This window comes from Equus caballus, chromosome 3, assembly GCF_041296265.1.
Source record: "Equus caballus isolate H_3958 breed thoroughbred chromosome 3, TB-T2T, whole genome shotgun sequence".
Classification (NCBI taxonomy): Eukaryota; Metazoa; Chordata; class Mammalia; order Perissodactyla; family Equidae; genus Equus; species Equus caballus.
In genome coordinates, this window is record NC_091686.1 from 122147173 (window position 1) to 122174190 (window position 27018).

The 27018-nt window shown below is 61.7% G+C and overlaps 1 protein-coding gene across 1 annotated transcript; it reads left to right on the top strand.

The window, feature by feature from the left end:
* Positions 1–462: 462 nt before the first annotated feature.
* On the top strand, positions 463–25130 carry CPZ (carboxypeptidase Z). The gene is made up of 11 exons (XM_023638449.2): positions 463–734; positions 6252–6284; positions 7834–8208; positions 10652–10864; positions 13001–13197; positions 13756–13917; positions 14410–14568; positions 18649–18784; positions 20600–20739; positions 23814–23913; positions 24633–25130. The coding sequence occupies exons 1-11, from the start codon at positions 647–649 to the stop codon at positions 24998–25000; spliced, it is 1971 nt and encodes a 656-aa protein (XP_023494217.2). The 5' UTR covers positions 463–646; the 3' UTR covers positions 25001–25130.
* The last annotated feature ends 1888 nt before the right edge of the window (positions 25131–27018 follow it).

Here is a 27018-nt window from a genome sequence, read left to right on the forward strand (position 1 = left end):
CCTGGACCACATACTGTCTATTTAATGGCCTGCCACATTTCACTGAGGACCCCTGGTGCCAGGCTCCTTGCTGGGCCCTGCTGGGAGCAAACCAGGCAGGGGCTTCTCCAGGGAGCAGATAGAGACCCCGCTCAGGGCGGGAGTCGCCCAAGGCCAGGAGGAGCCTCCTGCCCTGGCCGAGACTTCCCCACAGAGCCTTCTGGTGCGTCCACATCCCGGGACAGAGCAGGGAGGTGGGGATGCTCCCTCACTCCCCTCGTGGCACCGAGGTCCAGAGCAGGATTACTTGACTGGCTCACAGCCAGCCGGGGTCAGCGCAGGGGCCGGGACCCCTCCTCGGCCCAGCCCTGTGCGGGAATCAGGAGTTTTAGGCAGGATCAGCAGGCGATCTGGCGGTCACCTCTCCAGTCGGCTCAAGTGGGAGTGGAGAAACTGAGCCCGGAGGGGGGCGCGCCCTGGGGCGGGGCACTGGGCCGGCGGAAGCGGGCTGCGCGCTGATCTGGCCCGCCCGCCCGCATCCCCGCGCAGTTTCTGGGCTGCGCTGTAACCCGACTCCGCGCTCGCGGGGGGCGGGCGCCGAGCGGCTGCGCCCCGGCCTGAGTGCCACATCACTGCGCCCGCCCGCCCGCCGCGCCGGCCGCCCACCATGCCGCCCCCGCCGCCGCTGCTGCTCCTCGCCGTCCTGGCCGCCGCCGCCGCCCGGCCCGGGTGCGAGTCCGCCTGGGACGCCGCCGGTAAGGCCCGACCCCCGTCCTGGGGGGGACCGCGGCGCCCGGGAGGGAACCGGGGAACTTTCCCCTGCGTGACCCACGGCTCCGAGAGAACGTTCCCAAGTGGGCGCCCTGTGACCTTGGACCTCGTGGTCTGCCAAGGATGGGGCACTGGGCTCTCTGAGCGCATGGAGGCTGGGACCCCAGGGCGCAGCGCTCGGTCAGCGTGGGGGCAGTGCAGGGACACTGTGTCAAGCCCAGGGGTCCTTCTCGGGTCAGGGCACAGTGGGCGGGGGCACCTTCCTAGTGGGGACACCCTGCAGGTGGGATCGGAGGGAGCAGGTGCCAGGACTTTGTAGGGTGACAGGCAGTCCAAGGTCCCCGGTCCTTCCAGGCAGGGGGTAGTCTCTGGGCTGCCACACTCTTGACCCCTCTCTCCCAACTGGGTCTGTGGCGTGGACGACAATGTCTCCGGAAGTGGGCGCAGAGGGCCTGGGAGGGGGTGCATCCCCTGGGAGAGGAAGTGGTGCCCTGGGGTAGGGAGTGGGTGCTCCTGGAGGGCTCTGGGGTGGGGCTGGGTGAGGGGGACCCAGGGACCTTGGGGGGCGTGCACCTGCCTGTGTGATCTCACTTAAGTATGGGGTGTCGGGGTGTCAGAAGGCCAGGATCCTGGAGTCCTGGGCTCCGGTCCTGGTCACACCTCCTGTCCTGGAGTGGGCCTCAGTTTCCCTTCCTGTTTAAAGGTGGTGCGTCCAGTAGATTGTCCCCAGGGTCCTCAGCAGAAGCAGACAGCTGTGCCCCTGGAGGGCGGGGGTCCCCTTGGGCACAGGGGTCTGGGCGTGCCAGATTCAGAATCTCTCCAGTGCCAGGGTTGGTGGACACCTGAGAACTTGCTGGCGTCGACCAAGTGGATGTGCCAGGAGCAAAATGCCCCTCTCAGCTGTGCCCACGTTGGTCTTCCCCTTTTCTTCTCTCAGCCTGGATTTTCTGTCCCACTCTGGCCCTCCCTCCCACTCTACTCCCCCTTTGTGCAGAAAGGCCCAGGCGGGCAGGGCGTGTGTGCGCGTGTGTACTCGTGTGTGTGCGTGCACGTGTGTGTGTGGGTGTGCAGGCAGGATGCAGGTGGCACTTGCACAGTGTCATGGATGGATCTTCTTTGGTGAGACCCTGGGAAGCGTCTAGGATCAGCGGCTTGTCAAGGACACGGCCCCCTCCTCTGGACTCGGGCAAGCGGGCCGCCCTGCCTTCCTCACCTGGAGGGCTGGGCAGGGTGGGTCTCTGTGTGTGGCATCAGTGACTGTTTCTAGTGTAAATCCTTCCTCCAGGCCCGTCTTCCCTCCTCACATGTGTGGTCCGTGGAAGCTGAGTGCCTTTCCAGACCACAGACTAGCGTCGGCGAGGCCCGGTAGTTTGAGTCCAGGCTGCTATAGCCAATGACTATATCCATGTCACCAACTTACATGTACCAGAGACTCAGAGCAAGCCCGGACCCTTGCGTCCCCTCTGCCTTGTCCCTTGTCTGGCGGAGGACTCCAGGTCTTCATAGGCAACCCGGGGTCTCACGTGACTTTCATGTTCCTAGGGGCCGGGTGGGTCTGGGTTCAAATCCTGAGTCCTCTACTCTGCTGGGTGACCTTGAACAGACGGCCTGACCTCTCTGGCCTCAATCAGGCTTCTCATCTATTAGAGGAGACCCTGGCCAGGAGCAACAACAGATCCTGGTCTTTAAGATGCCAGCCACAGGCCAGTCTCCGTCCCTCAGTCGAAGATGTGCTGACACCTCGTGGTCAAGAGGTGTAATGGTCTCAAGTGGCCCGCTAAAGAGCAGCCTTGGACCAGCGCTGGCCGACAGAGATGCCGGCCGCACAGACCATTTTACATTTCCTAGTAGCCATGCTAAGGAGGTAAGAAGAAACAGGTGGGATTAACTTTAATAAGACATTTTATTTAACCCAATATCTCCAAATTATTGTTTTAGTATTTGTCATCAACCTAAAAATTATGAATGAACTATTTTACATTCTTTTTTTAGTTCCATCAGAAATTTGCTGAGTCTTTCACACCTACAGCCTTTGTCAGTTTGGACTCGCTGCCTTTCAGTAGCCACACGTGGCAGGTGGCTGCCACACTGGCTGGTGTGGCCGGAATAGCCGCTTCCTCTCTTGACTTACCCCCACTCCGGCCCCTGAGCTCCCTGAAGTCACACTCTGGGACTTGCCTGTTGTTATGGGTTGAATTGTGTCCCCCAGAGGATGTGTTGAAGTCCCAGCCCCTGGCCCCTGACGGTGACTTGATTGGGAAACAAGACCTCTGTAGACAAAGTCAGATTAAGATGAGGTCGTACTGGCTCGGGGTGGGCCCTGCATCCAGGGACTGGTGTCCTGAGAAGAAGACGGAAATTTGGACACAGACACACCAGAAGGATGTGACAGAGGCAGAGAGTGGGTGACGTGGCCCCAGCCGAGGATTGCTGGGAGCCCGGAAGCTGGGAGAGGCAGGAGGGATCCTCCCCGGATACTGGCACCTTGACTTCCGTCTTCCAGCCTCAGAACTGTGGGAGAGTCAGTGTCTGTTGTGCCGAGAGGTGGCACTTTGTGATGGAGCCCCAGGAAGCGGGTCCACCTGTCTCTCTGTTTTGCTCCTGGTGACCACTCTGGCAGCAGTTGGGGCCCAGTCAGCAGACGCCGCACCCTGGTCCACCATACGGTGCATGGGGGTCTGGGGGGGGGTCACAGTGACCGTCCCTCCTTCTCTCTGTGCGACCCGGAGCCCCTGTTTGCTGAGTCCTTGCTGGGCCAGCCCCTGCTCCTCGTACCTTGCCGGCTCCTCCACCAACGGTGAGCAGTATAGTCTTCTCATCTGTAAATGAGGAGGCGAAGCCACGTGAGACCAGGGGGCATCCGCTTGTCAAATCCACACAAACCCATAAACCCAGGCACTCGTGTGGCATCTGATGGCTTTGGGGGCGTGGATGCGGGATGCCTGCCTTGCTCCTGGTTTCTCACTCCAGGGTCAGGGGGAGCTCTGCTCACTGCCTCTCTGCTGAGAGTCTGGACGAGTCCTCAGAATCCCCACTCAGCTCAGTGCGCACAGCAGGCACACGCTCAGAGCATGGTGCGGGGGTGGTGCATGCACACAGAGGGGAGCCGGGCGCATTAGGTGACACTGTCCACCTGATGAGGCCTCGGGCTCCTGAGCTGGCTGTCTTTGTCGGCGTCTGCCTCGGTCCAAGCTCACAGGACTGTGACCGCGAGTCGGCTGAGTGTGAGCTCCGAGTGTGAGCCAGCGCCACACGGTGACCGTTGGACACGGATGCTCACACGGGCTCTGCTTGGATTTGAGCCTCTTCACTGTTCTCTTTGACATTAGCCAGTTGTCTTTAACGACACAAAGCAGATGACAGCACGGTGTTCCAAGCAGAGTCCCAGGCCAGTTCTCGTTCTTTCCTTTTTTCCTCTCTCATTCCCCGGAGGGCGGTGGACACAAGACAGGGAGCACTTCTGACTATAAAGGCTTGGGAGTCGTCGACGGTGTGGGGTCAAGTGCTCAGAAGGCCCCCCGCCCACGTGCTGAAGGGGGCAGTGGCACATGCTGCTTGGGCGGCCGCTGGCTGTCCTCGAGCTCGCTCACTGCCAGCCTGTGCCTGTCTCCACTCACACTGTGGGGCATCAGAGGGCACGGGGCCGGGCCTGCTGCCGCCCTCTCTGTGGTGTCAGGGCCGGCTGTCCCGTACACAGACACTTTAGGGAAATGATTCTCCCCCTTGTTGCTTTGCCCAAAGGGTGCCAGCCGGTTAGGATGCCTGGAATCCTGGGCTTGTTGTCTCCGGGGAGTCATAAAACAGGGACCGTAGGACACACGCTGTTATTCGCGGGACATCTGCCTGAACAGGGTCCTGTGCTGGACACGGAAAAGTGGGTCGTCTTGTAGAACCCTCACGTCCTTCCCACCTAGTGACTATAACGAACCCGTGTAGAATGGGGAAACAGAGGCAGAAAAGAGTGACTCCAGGGCTCTCTGCTGTGACGGGCTGGGCTGGACCAAGGGCTGTCTAGCTCCGGCCCTGGGCATTGTGCCTGCCCCTCGCTGTCCCCGTGGGAACACAGTGTTCTCTTACCATACTGTTTGGACGAGAGGGGAGAGCGATCCCGGGGCAGCCGGCGTGTCCCTCAGGCTGTGTGCACACACCCAGTTGCGTATCATCCAGGCGTTTCTGTGGGTCTCCTTTTGTCACCCACCGTGAGGGTGGAAACATGTTGTCGCTCGAGCGTCCGCTGGGGAGAGGGTGCTGTGAATGTCTCTGTCCCACGAGAGCTGTGGGAGCTGGCACATAGGCGCCAAGGCCTGCGGCTGCCCTGTCCGGAGGTTCCTGAGGGAGGAGCCACCTGGCCAGCCCATCAGGACCAGAGCCCCCTCCTGCGTCTCTTCCCCTGGGGGCTCCCATGTGCTCAGGAAGCTTTTGCGGCCCCACGTCTTCTGGTGAATCCCATGCATGGCTCCTATCCTCCCAGACTCCTGGCTCAGGCCTGGGTTCCGGATGAGGTTACCGAATAGAACTCGGGCCTCTTCCTTCGGGTCCTAACCTTCCTCCTGGGCCCTCCCCGTCTCTCCCTTTTCTTCTTTCCCACTGTTCCTGCCACCCAGCCTGTCCTCCCCTCCTGGGACTCCTGCAGGGCCAGCTGAGCTCTAAATGAGCCGCCCATTCCCATCTCTCGGACCCACTCCTTCCCCTTGGCGCTCACAGAGCACACGGACCTCCTTCTGGTGGGGACTGGACGGGTGGCATTGCTTGAGGGTGCCTTACTGGCTTTCCCAGGGGTTGCACTGTGGGCCCACGTGCCCGGGCCTCGAGGAGGGCCCTGGAAACCCACACTCGCATGGAGAGTTTTGTGGGTTGGTCCCCTTCTCCAGGAAGAGGGTCCCCAACTCAGGGAACGGGGCACCAGCCTGCAGAGTGTTCTGGAGGGCAGGGGACCATGCCTGCCTAACTCTGGGGGGACTCGGAATAACGTGGGCTCAGAGTCCGTGGTGGGGCAGAGCACCTGGCACATGCTGCGAGGGCTGCTTGTCAAATATTCAGGAACTTTGTGAGCACTAGTTGCTCAACTGCTGGAAGCTTGAAAGTGGCCACGGTGGAAGTGTTTACACCACGGCCATCGGCCAGCTCTCCAGAACAGGGCGTTTCATCCTGGCCAGCAGGTTTGCCAGCACACTGGGGGGCGGTCCCAGCCTTTGGGGCCCGATAGATTCTGTGGAACCCACCCACTCTCTGGCTGCCTTTCCCTAGGCAGGTCCTGTGACCTCCCTGAGCCCCGGCCTCCCCCCGCGTGAGAGGAGGAGGACGGTCACATGGCCGTCAGCGGACTGCTGGGAGGACCAAATGAGACAGAGCTCGTGGCGGGCAGGCCCGGGGCGGGGTGCCCGCGAGCGCTCAGTAAGTGATGGGCTGCTGTCGGAAAGAGCAGCGCCTGTGGAACACAGTTTAGAGGATGACTGACGGCAGGGGTCTGCGTCTAACAGCACTGTCCTTTCTCTTCCCAGGCGGATGCCACAGGCCCTCAGCTGCAGACAGCGGTACGTGCGTGGACCTCCCGCGCTTCTGTGTTGTGGGAGTGATGCAGACCCTCCATGCTATCGAAGCGTTTTAGAGAGCTGAATGCCTGGTTCCGAAGTGGGATCGATAACATGGCCCATCAACCAAATGCAAACCCCTTCTTAAACAGCTAGAGGTTAGACAAAACGGAAAAGCCAGGCCCTTCCCTCTGTGCAGCAAGGGCTCCCAGCCCTGGCCCTGCCCCCGGGCTCCCGCGGAGACGTTCCTTCCATTCCTCCCCTTGCTGCCCCATGAGGTGCGCTCCACACGGGCTGCAGTCTGACCCTGGAGTGTGCGCTCGCTCTCTATCCCGTGCCGTCCCTGGCTCTCAGCGTCCTGCGGCACCTGCTGAGTGGGCTGGGTGAGCCCCCTCCCTCTCTGGGCCCTGATGTCGTCCTTCATCAACAAGGAGGGGAACATGGGTTTCATGGGACGGTTTTGAAGATTTTGTGGGTCTGCTGTATCTAAAGGCTCAGAAGCAGACATTTCTTCAAGTCTCTCCTGCCAGACATGGGTATCTGGTATATTCTAAGGGAAGGGACTAGATTTTTTTTTTAAGCAGGAAAATGTTTTCCCAGTACAAAAGTCGGTGACATATAAAATCTTTGAGTGGAGAAATGCTGAGCAGAAGAAACCCTGTCTTTTCTAAACTTTCACGTGGAGAAGCAGCAGAATCTCGTGACTCGTGCTGTGAGAGGCTGCCTGTGCAAGGTCCAGCTGAGGACAGAGGGGACGGGGATGGGAGTGCGCGGGCAGCGGCTGCAGGCACACAGCTCTACAGCAGCGGGGTCTGGAGGGCCGGCCGCGTGGCAGACGAGGGCCTCAGGGGATGGGACCATGGGAGCCCAGCCACACCGGGCAGGATGTCCGCTCCTGGGCTGGAAAGATAGCAATAATGATCATGTGTAAAAACACCCAGTGACAGCGAAGACCCTGCCTCCTTCTCTCTGTACTTAAAACATCTTGCGAGGTGCAGAACCGAGGCCGGCCTGGCCAAGCCGCAGCTGTCTTCGCCCGGCCTTCTCCTCGAGGCCCTGAGCTCAGGTTAACCAAATGGGGATCAGCCGCTTTCCCAGAGACACGAGGCCTCCCAGCTGGGTCTATATTTGGGACCTGTTTTCTTGGGGCTGTGTCTTTGGGAGGGTTCACACCTGCTTCTGCCAAACCCAGACTCCGCTGGCCTCTTCCGTGCACCCTAATGTGGTAAGCCCTCGGCAAGCCTGGCTCTCCTGTGCCCATTTTGCAGATATGGAAGCTGAGGCCCAGAACGGCCAGCCCCGGCTCACTCACTAGTGAGCAGCTGAGCCCAGGCAGAACTCAGAGCCTTCTCTGGTCCTCCCACAGGCCCTGGTTTCCTCCAAGCAGCCCTTGTGCGGGTCCTCTCCCTGCCAGGCTGTGGGTGCCCCACCCCTCTGGGCCCTGGTCCTGGGTGGGTCTGCTTGGGCGGAGCAGGCTCTTAGGAAGTGTCTGACGATAACCACGTGGGCCATCGTGGCGGGGGGTGACCTGGTGACCCCTGCCTGCCCCCAGCCACATGCGTGGACCTGCAGCTCAGGACCTGCAGTGACGCCGCCTACAACCGGACGGCCTTCCCCACGCTGCTGGAGCACCGGTCCCGGGAGGCGGTGGAGTCCAGCTCCGAGTACATCCTGCTGAGCGTGCTGCACCACCTGCTCGAGGGCCAGTGCAACCCCGACCTGCGGCTGCTGGGCTGCGCCGTGCTGGCGCCGCGCTGCGAGGGCGGCCGGGTGCGCAGGCCCTGCCGGCGCGTGTGTGAGGCGCTGCGGGAGGCCTGCCTGCCTGCCTTCGATGCCATTGACATGGCCTGGCCCTACTTCCTCGACTGTGGCCACTACTTCGCGTCCGAGGAGGATGGCTGCTACGACCCCCTGGAGGCGCTGCGAGGTAGGGGGCTCTGGGGTCCCGGGGGTTGAACAGGACAGCCGAGTCAGAGTGGGATGGGGCCTCAGCCGAGACCCCCTGAGGAGGCCTCGAGTGCAGGTGCCCAGCTGGGGATGCACAGCCGTGAGAGCACGGCTGGTCCCCTCCAGAGAACTGCGCTGCACTGGCTGTGCCCCGATCTGCTCTGAGGATGGCATGTCCCCCCATTAGGCCGCCCAGCAGAGGCCTACCAGACCCCTCAGAGTGGGGTCCTCAGGCCCCACGGGCTCAGGGGGCAGTGGGAGGGGCTGCAGAGAGACGCGCTGTGGTTTCTCATGTGGGCCAGCCAGCGGGGGGGGGGGAGGGGACAGCCCTGGTGGCTGTGAGCCACTCACGTGGAGGTGTGCAAGGCGGTTCTGGAGGCCCTTGGCCGCCGTGCTGTGGGGAGGGGCGGCGAAAGCCCTGCGTGGGGCTGGACCCCCCGCCTCTCCCTGGCTTTCTGCCCCCGAGGCCCTGGTGCACCCCAGGCTGGGCCTTCCAGAGAAAAGAAAAGGCCCTCGTGAGCGCCAACCCTCCAGGGCCCTAGCATCGTCCATGGCAGCCCAGCGAAGAGAGCTCTCTGCTCTGTGCTGTCCCAGACTGTGGCCACTAGTCCCACGTGGCCACTGAGGTCTAGGAATGTGGCTAGTGCAACTGAGGTCCCAAGTGGACTTTATTTGACTTTAATGAATTTAAGCTGAAGTGTAAACAGCCGCATGTGGGCCCTGTCTGGGGCCGGGACAGTGCAGAACATCCACTTCCGGCTCCCCACATCCTCTCGTCATGAAGGGGATGGTGAGGGTCACGTGATCTGGGGCCAGGTGCCACACGTGTGCCATCTCACTGAAGCCCCACAGCACCCTGAACACCCGTTATTACCCCATTTTGTAGATGGCCCAGCGGAGGCCGGGGAGGCAAATGGCGGCAGGGCGTCCGTGCCAGCTCCTGCTGGGCAGAGCTGGTGTGAGCCGGCCAAGCTCTGATGGATGGATGGCTCTGTCCATTCACCAAACAGCTCTTGAGCTCCTGCTGCATCCATGGCTCTGTGCTGGGCCACCGAGGATGGCAGGGGAGGACACAGAGGCGCATCTGGGCTGGCTTCAGCGAGCCCTGGGTTCCAGCTCTGCCTCTTGCTAGCTGTGTGCCAGGCTCAGGACGAATCCTGAGTGGAATTGGGGCTGGGGAATTCCATCTGCCCTGCGGGCTCCTGTGCGGATGCGCGGGGCCGGGGCAGCACTTTGCAGGCAGGCAGGAGCTGTCTGTGTGTGCGGGGGCCCAGAGCGGGGGCACCCAGGGTGCCGGGTGAGGGCAGACAGACGAGCAGAGGAAGGGAGCCAGACCTCTCTGGGCCCAGCCCGCCTGCCCTGGGAAAGCCCGTCAGTCGGTTTAGGAGAGATTATTTTGGGCAACTCCGGCACCAAATTGCCACTTTCATCTGCTTTCTTCCCCCTCAAAAACCATCGTGAGCAGAAACAAAACCACAGGGCCAGTGAGGCCCTTAGGGGAAAGCATTCACTGTTGCCAGCCTGCGGGGGCCTGCATGGCTCAGCGCAGAGGCCCTGGTGGTGGCGCGGAGGAGCTGGGCCCGGAGTGACCAGGGCCATCCTCGGGCTCGTGCCCCAGTGAGAGGGATGGGACAGCCCGCTGGCCTGCAGATTGCCTGAAAAATGGCCGTTCCCTGGAACTGGAAGCCCATCAAGTTCTCCTAAGCAAACTTTTAAAAGTATAGGAAAAAGCTTCCCGCACCCCCCTCCCTCACCCCCCGCTTTCTCCTTCCTCATCCTCCTGCCTCCGCCTTTCTCTCCCCCCCCCCCGCCCACCCCCAGGCAGGCTCGCTGCTGTGTTGTAATAACAGCAAACATTTGCAGTCATCGAGCTGGGTGGTAGACTGTAAGGAGCCTTTCAGAGCTGTCGCCTGACTGAGAGGCGAGGCAGCTGTTTCCGTGATGATGCCGAGTAAAGCCTGCGTCAGCACCGGGTTACAGCTAAAGTCAGGAGGCCGGGGCCGCGCAGGGCTGTTCCGTGGGTTGAGGATTCTGTAGGTACATCTCCTTCGCGGTCTACTGTTCTGTATTTTATAAAGTTTCCGAAGTAACTGTGCGTTACTTTTACTCATAGTAACGTTAGGCGCTATGTTGCACGCACATCTGTTGGGCGCTAGCATCAGCTGTCGATGTTCAGTGTTATAAAGGGCTTTTTAATTAAACACATAAACACAGATTGGCCGGGAGCCGTCTGAGGGGGACGTGCGGGTCCCGACCCCCAAGTTGCTGCGGTGCAGTGGGGGGTGTAGATGTGAGGGCACTGGGAATGCTCAGGGTCCCGGGCATGCGTAGCGGGCCAGGTGGGGGCACACGGAACCACCAGCGGTGGGTGGGCAGCTGCAGGTGGAACACTGACCAGGCCCCCTGCCCCATTCTGCCCCCAGGAGGCCTGGATGCCGAGGAGGTGCTGCCCTCGGGGCTGCCGCCCACCTTCATCCGCTTCAGCCACCACTCCTACGCCCAGATGGTGCGTGTGCTGAGGCGCACGGCTGCCCGCTGCGCCCACATCGCCAAGACCTACAGCATCGGGCGCAGCTTCGAAGGCAAGGAGCTGCTGGTCATCGAGTTCTCGGGCCGCCCTGGCCAGCACGAGCTGAGTAAGCCCCTGTCGCTGTCGGGCGCCCAGTGAGAGGGCTGGGGGTTTCTGCTTGGCCTTGGGGTGCACAGGCTGCGGTGCAGAATCTTCATCAGAGCCCGCAGTGTTTCAGGGACGGGGCGCAGGCGACAGCGGGGCAGGGCTCTGCTCGATGCGGTGGGGTGCATGGCCACACCCCACAGGGCGTGTGGAACCACTGTAACAGTGATGTCCCTGGGGGTCTAAGGGAGGCGGGAGGGCGGGGCCCGGCCCGGGGATGTGGCCTGCGGAGTGAGTCAGGGGACGCCAGGAGGGTCTGCTCCGGCTGCGGGCACATCGGTCCTCGTGCATCTGTAGCAAGATGTAACTGTGCTCTGTGCCTTTTGTTGTTTCTGCAACCCGGCCCTGGCCCCCTGGCCCCCTGGCCCCCCGGCAGGTACGTGCTCGCGGCCCGGCCGCTTCACGTTCCCGCTTTAAGCTGCACAGTGAACACAGTGTCGCAGGATCATGTGACTCAAGCACCTTTTCCATGTAAAAAACCCATGTCCCTTTCAACTCGAATCAGGCTCGGTGGCCCTGTTTTGAGATGAGAGCTGCGTGGGAAATGCGGGAGGTTATTGGCCCTCCAGAGCTGTGTCCTTGCCCAGGGTGGGGAGTCAGACTTCTGTGCAGTCGGAGTTCACTGGCCACTGTAACTGCGAGGGGGCCGCTCGGGCCGGGAGCCCGGGGCTGAAAAGGTTACCGCGAAACTGAATTTCAGGGGCAGCCGAGGGGAAGGCAGTGGGCCCTGTGGCCGGGGCTCAGGGTCTGGCCCGAGAATCCAGGATGTTCTAGCAAAGACTCAGCCCCCTGGCTGGCAGCCTGTCTCCTGTGTGGTGATGTGAATGTGACCATGAACCCCCTCTAGGGTGCTGAGAGCGTCTGGGTGCAGGGGCCCAGTGCTGGCCTCTGCTGGGGAGTCGATGAGTGAGGGTCCTGGTCCTTCTCAGCTCCTCTGTCTCTATGACCATGTGAGTCAGAGGGGATCAGTCTAGAAGCAGTCCCCATTGGACTCTCGGTCCTTATAAATTACCGAAAAATATACCTCGTCCTGTTTAAGTGACTCTGGCACCTTTGCTGGGCTGGCCACACTCAGCTCAGTTTTCACCTTGGGTTTGGGCAGCGTGGATGTCATGAGCTCAAAGCCCCATCTCTTGTCAAGGGTCAGAGGTCATCCAGCACCCCCCAGCCTCCAAGGCCCACCCTCCCTCCCACCCCTCCAGCTTGTGGCATTCTCTGGGTTGAAGGCACGGGCTCTCTCGGTTTCGCATTGGTCTGCAGCTTTGCAATCTGTGGGTGAGGGGTGTGCCCTGTGCAGAGAGACAAGGGAGGTGACCGTTGTGGAAAGCATTGGGGTCATTTACACCCTCGGAATGTGGGAGGGACATGAGCATTCACTCCCACAGCTGTAAGTCCTTGGACCACGCACAGCCAGGGAGGGAGACACCGTTTTCCAGATGAGCAATGTGAGGCTCAGAGAGGAGAGATGACTTGCCCAAAGTCACAGAGCTAGTAAAGCGGCCAGGCTCCTGATCCACTCCTCTTCCCACAATCCATCCATCCACCCATCCACCCATTCATCCATCCATCCACCCACCCACCCACATACCCATCCATCCATCCACCCATCCATCCATCCATCTGTCCACCCACCCACCCACCCATCCATCTACCCATCCACTCATCAAAATATTCATCATCCACTCATCCAGCCATCCATCCTTTCATCTGTCATCAGTCCTTCCTTCCTTCCATCCATCTTTTCATTCATTCATTCATTCAAGGGCCAGCTGCCTTCCTATCTAAGGACCGGTGTACGACTTAACTTATTATACAAACGTGAAGAGTGGCTCTCAATGAAATTCACACAGACCAATGATACCACATGTTATTAATTAATATCCTTGATTCAGTATGCTAATAATTATGGGTAAATGTAAGAAATGAGCTCAACCAAGTGACGACCTCAATGACGCCTCCTTAGCCACAGAGATACTTGGGCCCAAACAAGGCTGAATAAAGTCCCAGAACCTCCAGCTGCTCTCGCCTTGGGGACCCTCAAGGCTCTGGGGACCTGGGGGCTGTGAGACAACCTCCCAGGTCACTGTGTCTCCCCCAGTGGAGCCCGAGGTGAAGCTCATTGGCAACATCCACGGCAATGAGGTGGCAGGACGGGAGATGCTCATCTACCTGGCCCAGTACCTGTGCTCCGAGTACCTGCTGGGCAACCCCCGCATCCAGCGCCTGCTCAACACCACCCGCCTCCACCTGCTGCCCTCCATGAACCCCGACGGCTACGAGGTGGCCGCCGCCGAGGTGAGGGCCCCGCTGGCCCCCATGGCCGCTGCCCCACCCATCCGTTCACGTTCATTCACTAGCAGTAACTGTGGGTCTGCGTGGGCCCAGCGCTCGGGTGATGAGGATTCAGCAGGCATCAGCGTCGGCGAGGCCCTCCTTGGGGGTGGGGGCTGATGTCGATAATTCTAAGGTGTGTTGAGAAGGCGTCGCACCCTATAGAGGAAGGTGACGAGAGAGGGAGAAAAGAGAGTGTGCCTGTGTGCCAGCCGGAGCTCGGGGAGCTCTGCGAGGAGGTGACGTTGGAGCAGAGCCTGCGGGAGGTGGACGTGAGCAGTGCATGACCGTTGGGGGTCCTCAGGCAGGGGGAACAGCCGGTGTGAGGCCCTGAGGTTGGAGGTTCAGCAGAGAGGCCAGGTGGGAGAGGCCGTCAAGGGCAACTTTTCCAGGGTGCCCCAGGTCGTCAGTAAAGTCAGCGAGAGCTTGGCCTCCAGCCCCTGACAGTCAGCCTGGCCTGGCAGCCCCCCTCCAGGAGGATTGGGGTGGGGTGTGCTGACCGGGGCTGGCCTGTGTTTTCAGGGTGCCGGCTACAACGGGTGGACGAATGGGAGGCAGAACGCGCAGAACCTGGACCTGAACCGCAACTTCCCCGACCTGACGTCCGAGTACTACCGCCTGGCCTCGTCCCGCAATGCGCGCAGCGACCACATAGCCATCCCACAGCACTACTGGTGGGGTAAGGTAGGAGCTGCTGCTGCCCGTGCCCACCCCATGAAGGCCTGGCTCCTCCCACGGTTGTGCATCTGAGGGGTCTCTGGTTATTCTGGGACCCTCAGGTGTGGCCCCCCCCCCCCAGGGCGGGAAAGCCTGGCGGCTAACAGCCTTGGCGCTCTGAGCCTCAGTTTCCTGCCTGTGAGGTGGGGATAGCTCCTCACTGGGTTGTTGGGATTCAGGGAACACAGAAGCCCCCAGAGCCTGGCAGGTGCTCAGTGACAGCTGCCCGGAAAGGCTGCCTGGAGGGGGTGACGTCCCCATGAGGCAGGAAAGGAAGTTCCAGGCAGGAGGACTGGCATGTGCAAGAGACTGGTGGAGTCTGAGTGGAATCCTGAGGGCCAGGCCAGTGCTGGGCCAGGGCCCTGGGGTGGTGGGCGTGGAGGGCCTGGAGAAGGCTGTGGAAGCCTGTGGGCGTGGCCGGTCCTGCGAATGGCCTCCTCTGTCCTGTGTTCTGGGCAGGTGGCCCCTGAGACGAAGGCGATAATGAAGTGGATGCGGACCACGCCCTTTGTGCTCTCAGCCAGCCTCCACGGGGGCGACCTGGTGGTGTCCTACCCCTTCGACTTCTCCAAACACCCCCAGGAGGAGAAGATGTTTTCTCCCACGCCCGATGAGAAGGTGCGAGGGGGCGCGGTGGCGGGGAGGGTGTCCCATGGACGCAGGGAGGCAGCTGTGTGGGTGGCGCTCTTGGGGCTGGCCCGGTGTCGCTCCTGTTCTGAGCTCAGTGACGTCCAGAGTTGCTGAACCGTTGGAAGCCTTGCAGGCCCAGCTCCAAACCCCCTCCTCCGGGAAGCCTTCTGGCTGGCTGGAAGCGGCCCTGCCCCCTCTTCCATCAGTGTCGGAGCTCCTGGGGTGCGACTGTGGCCCTATCTGGCGAGTCGCCCTGGTGTTTTCTGTCCAAAGGAGGGCAGGTTTCTGGCGACGCCGGCAGAGGGCAGTGCTGCAGCGTGCAGGACACCCCCGTGCTCTCTCTGCCTCACTCCTTCCTGGGGGCCTGGCGGGTTTCAGGGTGGGCTCTGAGGGAGGGAGCCGGGCTGCAGTGGGACTGGAGTAGGGATTCTGGCCCTGGAGTTCGCTTGGGCCCTGAGGAGGCCCTTCCCCTCTCTGGGCCTCAGTTTCCCTCACTGGGCACAGCAGCAGGGCATGAGACGTGTGATGGAGGCAGACCGTCTCCAACCCCACTCTTCTCTTAAGCCGACTTACTGCCCCCTGCCCCCAGCCCTGACTGCGCCGCTCCCCGAGCCTGTACTGGCCCTCATGCAGGCTGATCTTCTGGGACGGGTGTGGATTTACCCCTTCCCATTTTATGGATGAAAACCTGAGGCGAGGGAGGGGGTGACCTCTGATGGGCCAAGAGCCCTGCAGCTTAACTGCCAGAAACTGCCCCTGGTGACCATCCCCGTCCAGGCCAGCCCCGGCCTCCTTCCCGTCCCCTCCTGGGACGACAGAGCTAGAAGCTCTTGCCTTGATCGGCCTAGGGGCCTTGGAAAGGTCTGAGCTCTCCGCGTGGTCACTCAGCAGGCCTCCTGGAGGACCAGACCCAGGGCGGAGAGCCAGGCCTGCCCTCTGCCGCCTCCTCGAACTCTCCACCTGGTATTCAGGGGCAGGGCGGGGAGGGAAGGGCTAGTCCTGATGGTTGAGTGCCCAGAGCCCAGCTCACACACGGCTTGTTCTCCTCCCCGGCCACTCAGAGGTCAGCTCGGCCTCACCCAGCCCCCTCCCTTTGTGTGGCCGGTCCCAGGGCCACCAGAGGGAGCAGGACTGGACCCTGCACTGAGGGTCCTAGTCTAGGGCGGGAGACAGAGCCAGAAGTGGGCAAGGACAAGAGGCACGGCCAGGGCCAGGGTGGAGGGCTGCCCAGGAGGCCGGGGGCGCACAGGGTGTGTGTGTGCACATGTGTATGTGTGGGCATGTTGTGTGCATGTGTGTATGTGCATGCGTGTGTAAGGGTGAACCCGTAGCCTGGCCCAGGACGTAAGGAGGGCTTCCCCACAGTGGCGGCTGCCGCAGCAGAGCCTAAAGATTGCGATGATTTCCCACAGACCCCGGAAGGGCCTGGGTGGGCAGCGGGAGCCCGGCGGAGCAGGAAACCCGCTCAGCAGGGCCTCCTCAGGAGCCGGGGGCAGCACCGGCTCCACTGGGCCTTTGTTCCTGCACTCAGCCACTCACTCACTCATTCACTCACTCACTCATTCACTCACTCACTCATGCATTCATTCGCTCACTCACTCACATATTCACTCACTCGCTCACTCACTCATTCACTCACTCGCTCCCTCACTCACTCACTCACCCACTCATTCACTCACTCACTCACTCATTCAACCATTCATTCATTCCCTCACTCGTTTATTCCCTCACTCATTCATTCCCTCACTCATTCATTCACTAACTCACTCACTCACCCATTCACTCATTCATTGACTCCTGCAACCAGCGCATGCCTAGAGCCTGCAGGAATGCCAGGTTCTGTGCTCAGAGCTCAGCAAGTGCCCCCCAAAGGTGGCTGAGTGGTCTCTGCCATGAGCTTGGCACTGGTTCCCTGTGCTGTTCAGAATGCAGGGCCAACAACTGGTCAAGGTGGGCGCCAGGCTTAGCATCTCTGAATCTCAGAGGCCGATTCGTGAAGATGTCCCCGGGGGGAAGTTCACCTCAATGAGTCCCACCAGAGTCAGAAAAATGAGAGTCTTCCCCACCAGCCATCAATCATTGGTCGATAATCCTTCGGGCCTGTAGCCAGTGGTGGTCTCTGCGGAAACCAGGGTCCCAGGAGAGGCACTAAGGGGCAGTGGAGCGTGAGGAGGGGCTGGTCAGGGTGTCCCACGTCACCCCCAAACTTCCATGGTGCCCCGTGGATGAGGGCCAGCCCCTCAGGGAAGCGTTCAAGACCCTCAAGGCCAGGGCCGCTGGCCTCACCCCGGCTGTCCCCCGATACTTGCACCTCCTGCCAGATCCTGCTCCCGAGCTCAGCTCAGGCTCGTCTTGCCCACCACCCTCTGTGGCCCGGCCCACACCCCCGGTGGGAACCGGCTGGGTTCATCCAGGGTCACAGGCAGCAGGAGCTGGGTGGGCTGCTCCTCCTCCGTGGGCGCTGGCCTGTGTTCTGGGGCCCGTGCCAGTCCACGTCTGCCCCTCCTGGTAGCCCGCTATGCCCCACCTTGTTTCATTTATTGTTGTCTCTGTCTTTCTCTCGCCCACCTTCGCCTGGCCTCTGGGCTGGAGCTCCTCCTGACGTCCTTGTCCTGTGCCCACCCCCCGGGTCAGGGCTGATCCCAGCTGGACCTGCGGCTCAGGCAACCTGGGTTTTGGGACTGATGGTGACTTTCTTTGCTCTCCCGTGGGTGGGCAGTCAGCAGAGGGACTGACTGATTGGTGACAGGAGGGAGGCCCGAGGGCAGAAGGAGAGAGACAGGCAGGGGGCATGGGAGGGGAGCAGACTGGGAGAGAGTCTGGTCCAACCTCTCCCCCAGCCCAGGTCCCGCTCTGCAGACGGGTGGTGAAGGGCCAGGGTGGTGGGAACCCGGGTGGGCTGAGTTCTAGAAACAACCCCGTCAGCATCTGTAGGCACAAGGGCCCCTTTCTTTGGCCCCTGGACTCCTGGCTGAAGACGGTTGATGCTCACCACGGCCCCCGGGTGGCAGGGGCGCTGGCAGGATGGCAGTCCCTCACCTGCTGACCTGGTGACTGATGGACACGCATGGGGTTGTAATTTGGGTGTTTCATTTGTGTCTATGGGACCAAATTGAAGCTGCACAGCCTTCCCCCTGAGAAATTTGACTCACCCTTCTCCAAACCCTGGGTCCTGGGCTCTGAGTCACCGTGACTCCTGCCAGGAGAGACACTCGCTGTGGCCTGGGGCAGCTCCCCATTACTCACCCTGCCTGCCCACTCTCCCCCTTTGTTACAGAGGGGTCCTCACCCTGGGACAGACTTCTCCCAGGGCCGGGGGCCTCTCCTCCACCTGAGGCCCGCTTGGGAGCCTCCATGCTGACTGGGTCAGACCCCATGTCCGGCCCTGGCACACACAGAGGCCTGGGACCTGCCTGAGAGGAGATCTGTGGGCCCGGGGTGGGGCGGGGTGTGGGATGGGGGGAGCCCCCGGCTAGGGGAGACCAGTGGGGCAGGGGGGCTACACCACCCCAGGAGCCCCGTGTACTGTGTCCCATGTCCCTCTGCCAACCACAATGGCAGCCGCACCCAGTGGCTATGGCAGCAGGCAGGAGGGCTCCCGCAGGTGCTGGTTGTCCCTGGGGAAAACAGAGTGACGATGATCATACGGGAGACCTGCTGGGGAGATGAAGTCAGCGACCACAAGGCCCACCCCAGCCTCCCGCCTCTCCCCGAGGCCTGTTGTCTGCACAGTGGCAGGAAGTGCTTTTAAATTGCAAAGCCACCTTCCATGCGCCCTGCCACCGTCACTACAGTGTGCAGCCTCCTTGAGAGCAAGCCCACACTCCCCAGCCGGGTGTGCAGGGGCTCCACGGTGCGCCCACGTACCCATGACGGGTGCCCTGAGCTCTGGCTGCCCCACCTCGGGGCCTTTGCACATGCTCTGCCCTCTGTGTGGACACCATTCTGCTCTCCTACCCGTGCTGCAGACCCCTCCGACAGGATGCCTCTTCTCACCCATCGCCCCAACTCTGAGGGCCCTGCTTTCTCGTCTTGCTTCTGGGAAACCTCTCTCCGTCTCCTCCGCAGATGTTCAAGTTGCTGGCCAGAGCCTACGCCGACGTGCACCCGATGATGATGGACAGGTCGGAGAACAGGTGTGGGGGCAACTTCCTGAAGAGGGGCAGCATCATCAACGGGGCCGACTGGTACAGCTTCACGGGAGGTGCGGCCCTGGGCGGGCTGGGGGTGGGAGGGAAGATGGGCGGGGTGCTGGGGCGGGAGCCGGGCTTGGCGCCTCCTCCAGCAGCTTTTTCTGGCAACTGGATTCTGGACTGTGGGAGGGTAGCAGAGATGCATCATGTCCCCCCTCCCCCAGTGGTGGGGATCCTTCTGCTTGGGGGACGGGAAATTCGGGCGTGGGCTGGCTTTAGTCCTAGTTGCTGTCATGATGAAGCTCAGTGTGTGACTGTCCTGGGAGACTAGGCCTGTGGCTTCTCTTGCCATTTCTGTGACTTATTTAATGAACGCCTGCATCTCATAATTCCACCTGTGACCAATTCTTTTTGGCCATTTGGGGGTTAAGTAGGGTTGCCGGATGGAGTACAGGACCCCCAGTTGAGTTTGACTATCAGGGATGTAATGAAGAGTTCCTTAGTGCTGGATAAGTATGTCCCAGATGTTGCATGGGATATACTTATACTGAAACTCCATTTGTTGTTCCTCTACATTCGTCTTAACCGCATGTCCTGCATTTTGTTGGCTAAAGCTGCGTTAGGTGCAGATGCCGCACAGAGCAGCACAGGTGCACGTGGCACCCTGTGCATGAGGGGTGCCCACTGGGCTGGGCCTGCACTCGTCTACGCTCTGCCTGCCCCCGTCCACACCAGCACACTTGTTATTTGCGTCCTTTGGCAGACGAGGCGGTTGGGCTCAGACGAGAGACGGGCCTGCTGAGGTCCACACTGGGGATGGCAGGGCTGGGCTCGCACTGCAAGCCTGTCCGCCCCCGCTCCTGCATGGGCAGAGAGGGCGGCCCCTTCGGTTCTGAGGCCAGTCCTCGCCCCTGCCCGGCACTTTCGGTGCTGCCCATGACCGCACGTGGTCCTTTCCAGGGATCACGGCAGCTTCTGCCTCCCAGAACCCAGGCACGTGGGTTCCCTGGCTCCCAAGGGGGGATGGCTTCCACTCCCTGTTACGACCCTGTTATGAGGGTCTGCAAAGGATCCTCAGGCTGGGGCTCAGCCTGGGAGAGGCCGGCAGCCAGGCGCCAGCTGGGTTCCCCTCCCACAGGGACACGGACCCAGGAAAGCATGAAGCCAGTGGTCAGGGCCAGAAGGGCCAGATGGGAGGGGAATGTGGCTGCCCTGGGGACTGTGGATGTTGAGTCAGTAACTGGCTGCTGGGCAGTGGGTGCCACGGCCTGGAGGAGGCCCTGACTTCCAAAGGGCAGGTGCCCCAGCAGTTCCCAACACAGGGCTGTCCCCTCAGTGCCTGAGCCCTGCCCTGGAGGATGGTTGTGGCTTCTGCTGGACAAGAAACTCCAAAAGCAGATGGGGCAGAGGACAGAGGGCAGAAGAGGGGGCAGCGGTCAGCCCAGCTTGCTCCCAAGCCTCTCTCGGCCGCTAATCAGCCGCTCGTCCAGCCTTGGAGGCTGTGTTCTCCCTGGAGATGGAGGTCACAGGACCTTTCTCCTTAGGCTGTTGCCGGGACTGTCCCAGTAAATGCACAGTATTGGCCTTGGGGATCCAGGCCAGGGAGGGCCAGCAGCTCGGACGCCTGGGGCACATGTGGCTGCCGCGTGCTGCTGGCTCCTTGACTGGAAATCCGCTCCTTTCTTGCCCACCGAGGGGCCGTGTGGGAGGGTGGGTGAGCCCTCAGGCTTGGGGAGCCGCCGGGGTTGAGAGTGCAGCTCGGCCCCTGCCCTGCCCGGGCCTCAGTCTGCTCGTCTGTGGAGTAGGGACAGTGCCAGCCCTGCCTCCCCGCTGCCCGGCCGCCCGGCCACGGAGGAGCTGGTGTGGACTCTGGCCCTGTGCTGCAGGCATGTCGGACTTCAACTACCTGCACAGCAACTGCTTTGAGATCACGGTGGAGCTGGGCTGCGTGAAGTTCCCACCCGAGGAGGCCCTCTACACCATCTGGCAGCACAACAAGGAGCCGCTCCTCAACTTCGTGGAGATGGTGAGCTCCGGGCGGCCTCGCTCGGGCCCAGCTGGGGCCTGGCGGTTGGAGGTCAGAGTCAGGTCCCCGAGGAGCCCCCTTAACCTCCTGGTCCAGCACACTGTGTAGTGGGCTCAGCGCCCACGCATCCATGCCGTTACACTTCACTTGTCGTTAGTTACCCATCCATTTGAAGACTCACTGGCCGCCTCTCCTCCCACTGGCCGGCCCTGGGGGTGCTGTGGACAGCAGGGGGCATATGTGAGCATGCCCAGTATAGCAAGGGTCTCGTGGCCTAAAAGGGCACAACTGAGCCAAGGGATGCAGGAACCAGGGCAGCCTGGGAGGCACCTGACCAAGCCTCAGGGGCTTCCTGGAGGAGGCAGCACCTGGGCTGTGTCTTGAAGGAGTAGGAGGAATCAGGTGATGGGACAGGGAGAGCTCAGGCAGAAGGGGTGGCATGTGAGGGTCCTCGTGGCTGAAGTGAGGACCGTCGCCATGGGAATGGGGTGGCACTGGGCAGGAGCGAGGCCCGAGGTGATGGCTCTGGGCAGCAGGTGTCTGTGTGCTCCAGGCAGGGCCTTGGGCATGTGTGCCCCCAGACTTGGAGGAAGGGCCCAGGCTGGGGGGACCTGCTATTACGGGGCTGGGGTCACCCAGAAACAGGCGGTGGGTGGTGAGTACAGGCGTGGAGAATGTGTCTAAAGTAACCCCTCACTGGACCCAGAGAGCCGCGTGTCCCGGGGGCCTAGTGGCCCCCACCCAAGTCCCGCCGCCTCTCCCAGCCCCGCCCCGCACGCGGGCTCCTCAGCGTGGCTCACCGCCGAGGGATGCCGTGGGGCTCTGAGTGAGGTGCCACGCATGAAAGGAGCACAGAGTCGAAACGAAGCAGTGGTTTTAGATAAGCCTGTGCTGTTTATTTTCTGAGCGTTTTCAAGAATTGCTCAAATTGACCATTGGCTCAACATCCCGGGGAAAAGCAGGCCCTAAGAGAGAAACAGGATCCCCCACAGGAGACAGCGAGGGGGTTGTAAGTGCACAGCACTTTACAGCTGGTACTCCCGCACATGGCATCGAATCCTGACACCAGTCGTGGGTGGTAGACGGGCTGCCCTGGAGGCCCTGGGTGCCGGGGAGGAAAGCGCTGGTCTGGGGTCTCTTGGGCCCTCCGCGGGTTCCCATTCTCGGCTCTCGGTGGCCATGAGTCAGCCAGAGGAGGAGGCAGAGGTCAGAGAATGACAGGGCCTGTCCAGTGTCACCCAGCGACTGCCCAGAGCTCGAACTCAGATCTGGCTGCCCCTAGACCTCAGTTCTGTCCGTGAGCCCCCTCCTTTCTAGAAAGATCAGGAAGCTTCCTCCTGGCAAGAGCCAAGCGGAGCCTCCTGGCCCCGCCGCTGCAGCAGCAACAGGATCGTAGCCAGCCTCGTGAGTCTTGTGCGAGTTTCTTGTTTACGGCCGGGCCGGTGACCTCTCGGCGCGCCGGCGGGCCGGTCTCCACTAATGGCTCCCGGCCAGGCCTCCTGCTCATTTCGTTTTACGGCTGTCTGGTGAAAATGAGTTTTAAGGAGCCGTAAGTGGAGCTGGGATCGCTCCGTGGATATTGCATGTGAAGTCTCGGGATGGAAAGATTTAATAGCAAGCGTGGTACTGCGGAAGGCTGGGCAGCACGCGGCCGGGCATCGCCGGCCCCCGAGGACGACCCCCCGGAAAGCCGAGCCCAGCCTTCTGATAAGGATCGGGTCTGTCGTGGCCCATTGAGGCCTTTCCACAGCGATCCTGACCAGGCCTTGGGTGGGTGTCTGCATCTCCCCGGTCGGGAGGGGAGGGGATGCGGGGGAGCTCCACGTCCCTGGTTCTGCATGAAGACGACTCCTCAGCCCCAGAGCGAGGGCAGAACAAGGTCTAGCTGGTGCCAGCTGACACTAAATGAAGCCCTACTATGTGTCTGGCCTCTGCTATCAAGTTGGGGGGACATCACAGTGAGGTCAGGACTGTGGGACCCTAGGGGAGGCCCCTGATGTGGCCAGTCATCAAAGAGGGCTTCCTGGAGGAAGAGGAGTGTGAGCTGTGTCTGGAAGGGGGAAAGGCATTGGCCAGGTGAGAGAGCTGGTTAGGTGTTCTGAGCACAGGAAGGGGCAGGACGGAGGCTCAGAGGCCTGGGGCGGCACTGGAGCTGTGGGGGGCAGCCTCAGGCAGGGAACAACCTCACTGCCCTGTTTCCCCTCCCACCCAGTCATCCCGGCCTCGTTTGATGGTACCTGTGGATCGGGACAGAGCAGGGTGCTCTGGCTTGTTGGCTGTCAATCGTTTTAGGAGAAGCGAGAGCAGGACCAGGCAGCCCCAGGAGCTGCTTTCCTTGCGGGAAGTGCAGTTGCCGAGTCTGAGCGCTGGGTCTTCGGGGTGCCTGCTCGGAAGCCGGGCTGGGCTCAGCACCTGTCCGTGGGGTGCTGGGGCCGGTCCTCCCCCGAACCTGTCACTGCGCCTTGCGTGTGTCAGTTTTTACCCTTCAGCGACGCCCACGGCAGGCCCTCCGCCCTGGCTTCCTGACGGGGTGACAGTGCTGAGGTGCAGGTAGCTGGCCCAGGTCAGAGAGCAGGTTGGTGGCTTGCCCGGGACTGGCACCAGGGACCAAACACTCGAGGCTATGTCCTCCTGGTGCCCCACGCTGCCCTCGGGACCTTGGCTCAGGGAGAGCCCGTCTGGCATGGGCTACGGTCATGGAGGGAGGGGGCTCGGCGTGCTGGGAGGTAAGTGTAAAGGGTTTCCGGGCTCAGCACTCACAGCCTAGGAGACGTCGTCAGCCAGACCCTCGAGCAGGGCTGTGGGTCAGTCACAGACCCAGGGGAGGTTGATGGCCAGAGGGACCCCAGAGGTGGCCTGGCCGGTCACCCTCATTTCACAGATGAGGAAACCGAGGCCCAGAGAGGGGAGTGACTTACCTGAGACATCAAGGCATGGTGCAGAGCTGGGCTCAGCAGGGCGGTGTCCCAGAGCCCCCGGGCTCCCAGTGGAGATGGGCGGGACTGGCGGGGGCGGCCATCCCACTCTCTGGAGAGCACGCCCCATGTCCGCGCCCTCATCCTTGGTCTCTTCAGGTGCACCGGGGCATCAAGGGTGTGGTGATGGACAAATTTGGCAAGCCGATCAAAAACGCCCGCATCGTAGTCAAGGGCATCCGCCACGACATCACCACAGGTGAGCGCCATCCTGGGCCTGCGTCGTGGTGGCGGGCTCCTGCGAGAGCTCACGGCGTGCCCCGTGCTCTGAGAGGTGGCTCCGTGGGTCCTCGGCCGCCTGGTCGATGGGGGAGGGGGACCTGGTGTCGACGTCCATCTGCCTTAGGCCGTGGCTCCTGCAGCTTCGGGCACAGGGCAGAGCAAGCTCAGGTCCTGGGGCCCGAGACAGTCGACGCATATTCTGTGCCCCTTAAGAAGTAACTGTCCAGGAAGCCCCACTTTCTGTAGGATGGTGGGATGGAGCCACCTCCAGTCACAAGCCCGTTTGTTCATTTCCCAGAGTTTCTATCCCACCGATAGGCTGGTGTGTCCAGCCCTGTGTGGGCTCTGGGTGCCCTCAGGCCAAATAGAAAACTATGACATGTTGTGACCTGAGTTACCTGGTGGAGACGTGGTCCGGAGGAGGGAGGGGTTGCTAACTGTGGGCTGGGTGTGGGGAGGGGATGGTCTGTGAAGGCTTCAGAGAGGAGATGGGGCCTCGGCAGGGCTTTCAGGGATGAAGAGGAGTTTGATGGGGGGAGGAGGTGGGAAGGATGTCACAGGCCAGTGCAGAGGCAAGTGGAAATTTGTGGTCCGTCTGCCCTCCAAGCTGGCACCCGCTCTGACACCGTTACCCATCGTCTCAAGGCTGAGTCTGAGCCCGGGTCTGAGAATCATTTTTATTCTATTTGTCCACAGCCCCAGATGGCGACTACTGGAGACTGCTGCCCCCAGGGTCCCACATCGTCATTGCTCAAGCCCCCGGCTACTCCAAGGTCATCAAGAAAGTCACGATTCCCGCCCGGTTGAAGAAGGCCGGCCGCGTGGACTTCATCCTCCAGCCTTTGGGGACCGGACCCAAGACATCCCTTCTCGGGCCCCGGAGAAGCGGCCCCGGGCTCCGAGGCCCAGCGGGAGGTGCCGGCCCACACAGGGAGCCTGAGGATCCCGGCCAGGAGCCCCTTGGGGCCCGGAGACAGCCCACAGCCGGCGGGAGCAAGCCGTGGTGGTGGTCCTACTTCACGTCGCTGAGCCAGCACAAGCCACGCTGGCTGCTCAAATACTAGGCGCTCCTGCCCGCACCCGCCCGCGTGCGGAGGCCCAGCCCCGCTCAGCCGGGGCTCCTAGCTCTTGATCTCGGCTTCCACAGACATGCCGCAAAGCCGTTTCCGTTTGATTAAAGTGTTTTTATTCGTCTCGGCTGTGCTGGGAGGCTTTGCGTGGGAGGCACCTGCCCGGGGAAGAAGTGGACCCCGGCTGAGTGAGGGCCGCCCTGGCCTCGTGAACCTCGACCTCCCTGGGGACCGGTGCTCCTGCTGTCCTACAGGCAGCCCATCACAGGGCTGCCATTACACCTGTCTGTGCGTGGTCCTTTCCTGGACTGTGAGACCTTAGAACGAGAGGGAGGGACCCTCTACTTTACAGATGGGGAAACCGAGGCTCCGCAGGGGACGTGGCATGCCCCAGGTCACACACAGAGAGGGTGGCACAGGGCCGTGCAGAAGCTGAGACTCTGGGTCTGTGGCTGAGGAGGGTGTTTCTGGAGTCCGTGGAGCTGGGATGCGAAGGAGAAAGGTCAGGGGCCCTGGCAGCAGGTGACCCCTCAGGCTCAAGGCCTCAGGGGCAGGAGAGCCGGCAGGAACCTCAAGCCCCGTGGTGTCACCCAAGGTCACACTTTGAGGATCCCGGCTTCTGCGGGGCCCTGACTGCGGGAGGAAGGGTCCCCTTCCTCATCCTTAGGATGCCACCAACTCAGGTCCAGGGGCTCCCAAGGCCCCAAACTCCCCACACAAGCCCCTCCTGGGCCACCTCTCACGATCAGATGGGTCTGACAGTCCTGGGATCTGTCAGCAGGGCGTTCCATAGCCCATCAAAGAATCCTGGCCAAGAGGGCGCCCCAGGGAGCTGGGGCCGCGGAGCGGAGCGGAGCACCGCGGGCTGGGCCTCAAACCACGGCCATTCGTGGTCTCGCTGTCCTGGCGGCTGGAGCCCGGGATCAGCTGACAGCAGGGTGGGTTCCTCCTGGGCTGTGAGGGAGGGTGTGCGCCAGGCCTCTCTGCTGGGCTGTTGACAGCCGTCTTCTCCCCGCGCCTCTTCACGTCGTCCTCCCTCTGTGCGTATCTGTGTCCCATCTCCTCTTCCTGCAAGGACTCCATCATACTGGATTGGGGCTCGTCCTAGCGACCTCATTTTAATTTGCTCGCCTCTGTAGATACTCTGCCTCCAAACACAATCACACTCACAGTTTCTGAGCCTTAGGCTTCGACGTTCAGCCCGTAGCAGAAGGATCGTCTGTGACACATTGGGCTCCTGGCTCAGCCCCGGCTGTGCCTTTAGGGCCCCTGCCTTCAGTGTCCCAGGCCTGGGCAAGGTTTACCCCCTGCGGAAATGGAAATGTTTGTGCACAGCCTGACCCCCGCCAGCATCATCACTCGCACTGTTCTGTTGCTTCCTGCCAGCCTGCGCCATCTCAGGACTCAGGGCTCACGGTCAGAGCCGAGAGGAGCAGGCATGCTCCAGGCACTGGGCAGTCATGTTTTTGGGGGGAGGGGACAGGAGAGGGCCTGGGCATCCTCGAGTCAGACAACCTTGCCTCCATACAGAATTTCACAGTTTGCAGAGCGAGGCACGTGTGCGTCCAGTAACCATCTGGATTTACCCACCGTCTTACAGCTTTCAGAGCCCTTCTACCCGACATTCACCCATGTGTCCAGTGGTTCCAAAGGTCAGCATTTATTTGGCCCCACTGTGTACCAGGCACTTTGCAGGGGTCCTCTGTGACCCCCGAGAGGCCAGTGGAGCAGGGACCCCTAGTCCTGCTTTACAAATGTGGATGCAGCCCAGAGAGTTTGTGCGACTTGCCCAGGACCTCAGAGCGTGCTGGTGGCCGCTCAGTCCCTCATGCAGGACGCTAGGGTGAGGCTCGCTGCTCCCCTGCGTCTCCCTGCTCCCGCGGCTCACAGCTGTCTGGAGGAGAAGAGCCATCGGGAGACATGTGACAGGCAGAGCCAGCTCAGCCAGGCGCCTGGTTCACGCTGGGAGCTGAGAGCTGGGCCCTGGGGTGTGGGGACCACAAGGAGGAGAC

Bases quoted from the DNA above. Each gene is read 5' to 3' on its own strand.
- CPZ (XM_023638449.2), top strand. From the start codon at position 647: ATGCCGCCCCCGCCGCCGCTGCTGCTCCTCGCCGTCCTGGCCGCCGCC. The intron at 735-6,251 runs GTAAGGCCCGAC...TTCTCTTCCCAG, and splicing joins GTCCGCCTGGGACGCCGCCG to GCGGATGCCACAGGCCCTCA. The intron at 23,914-24,632 runs GTGAGCGCCATC...ATTTGTCCACAG, and splicing joins CCGCCACGACATCACCACAG to CCCCAGATGGCGACTACTGG.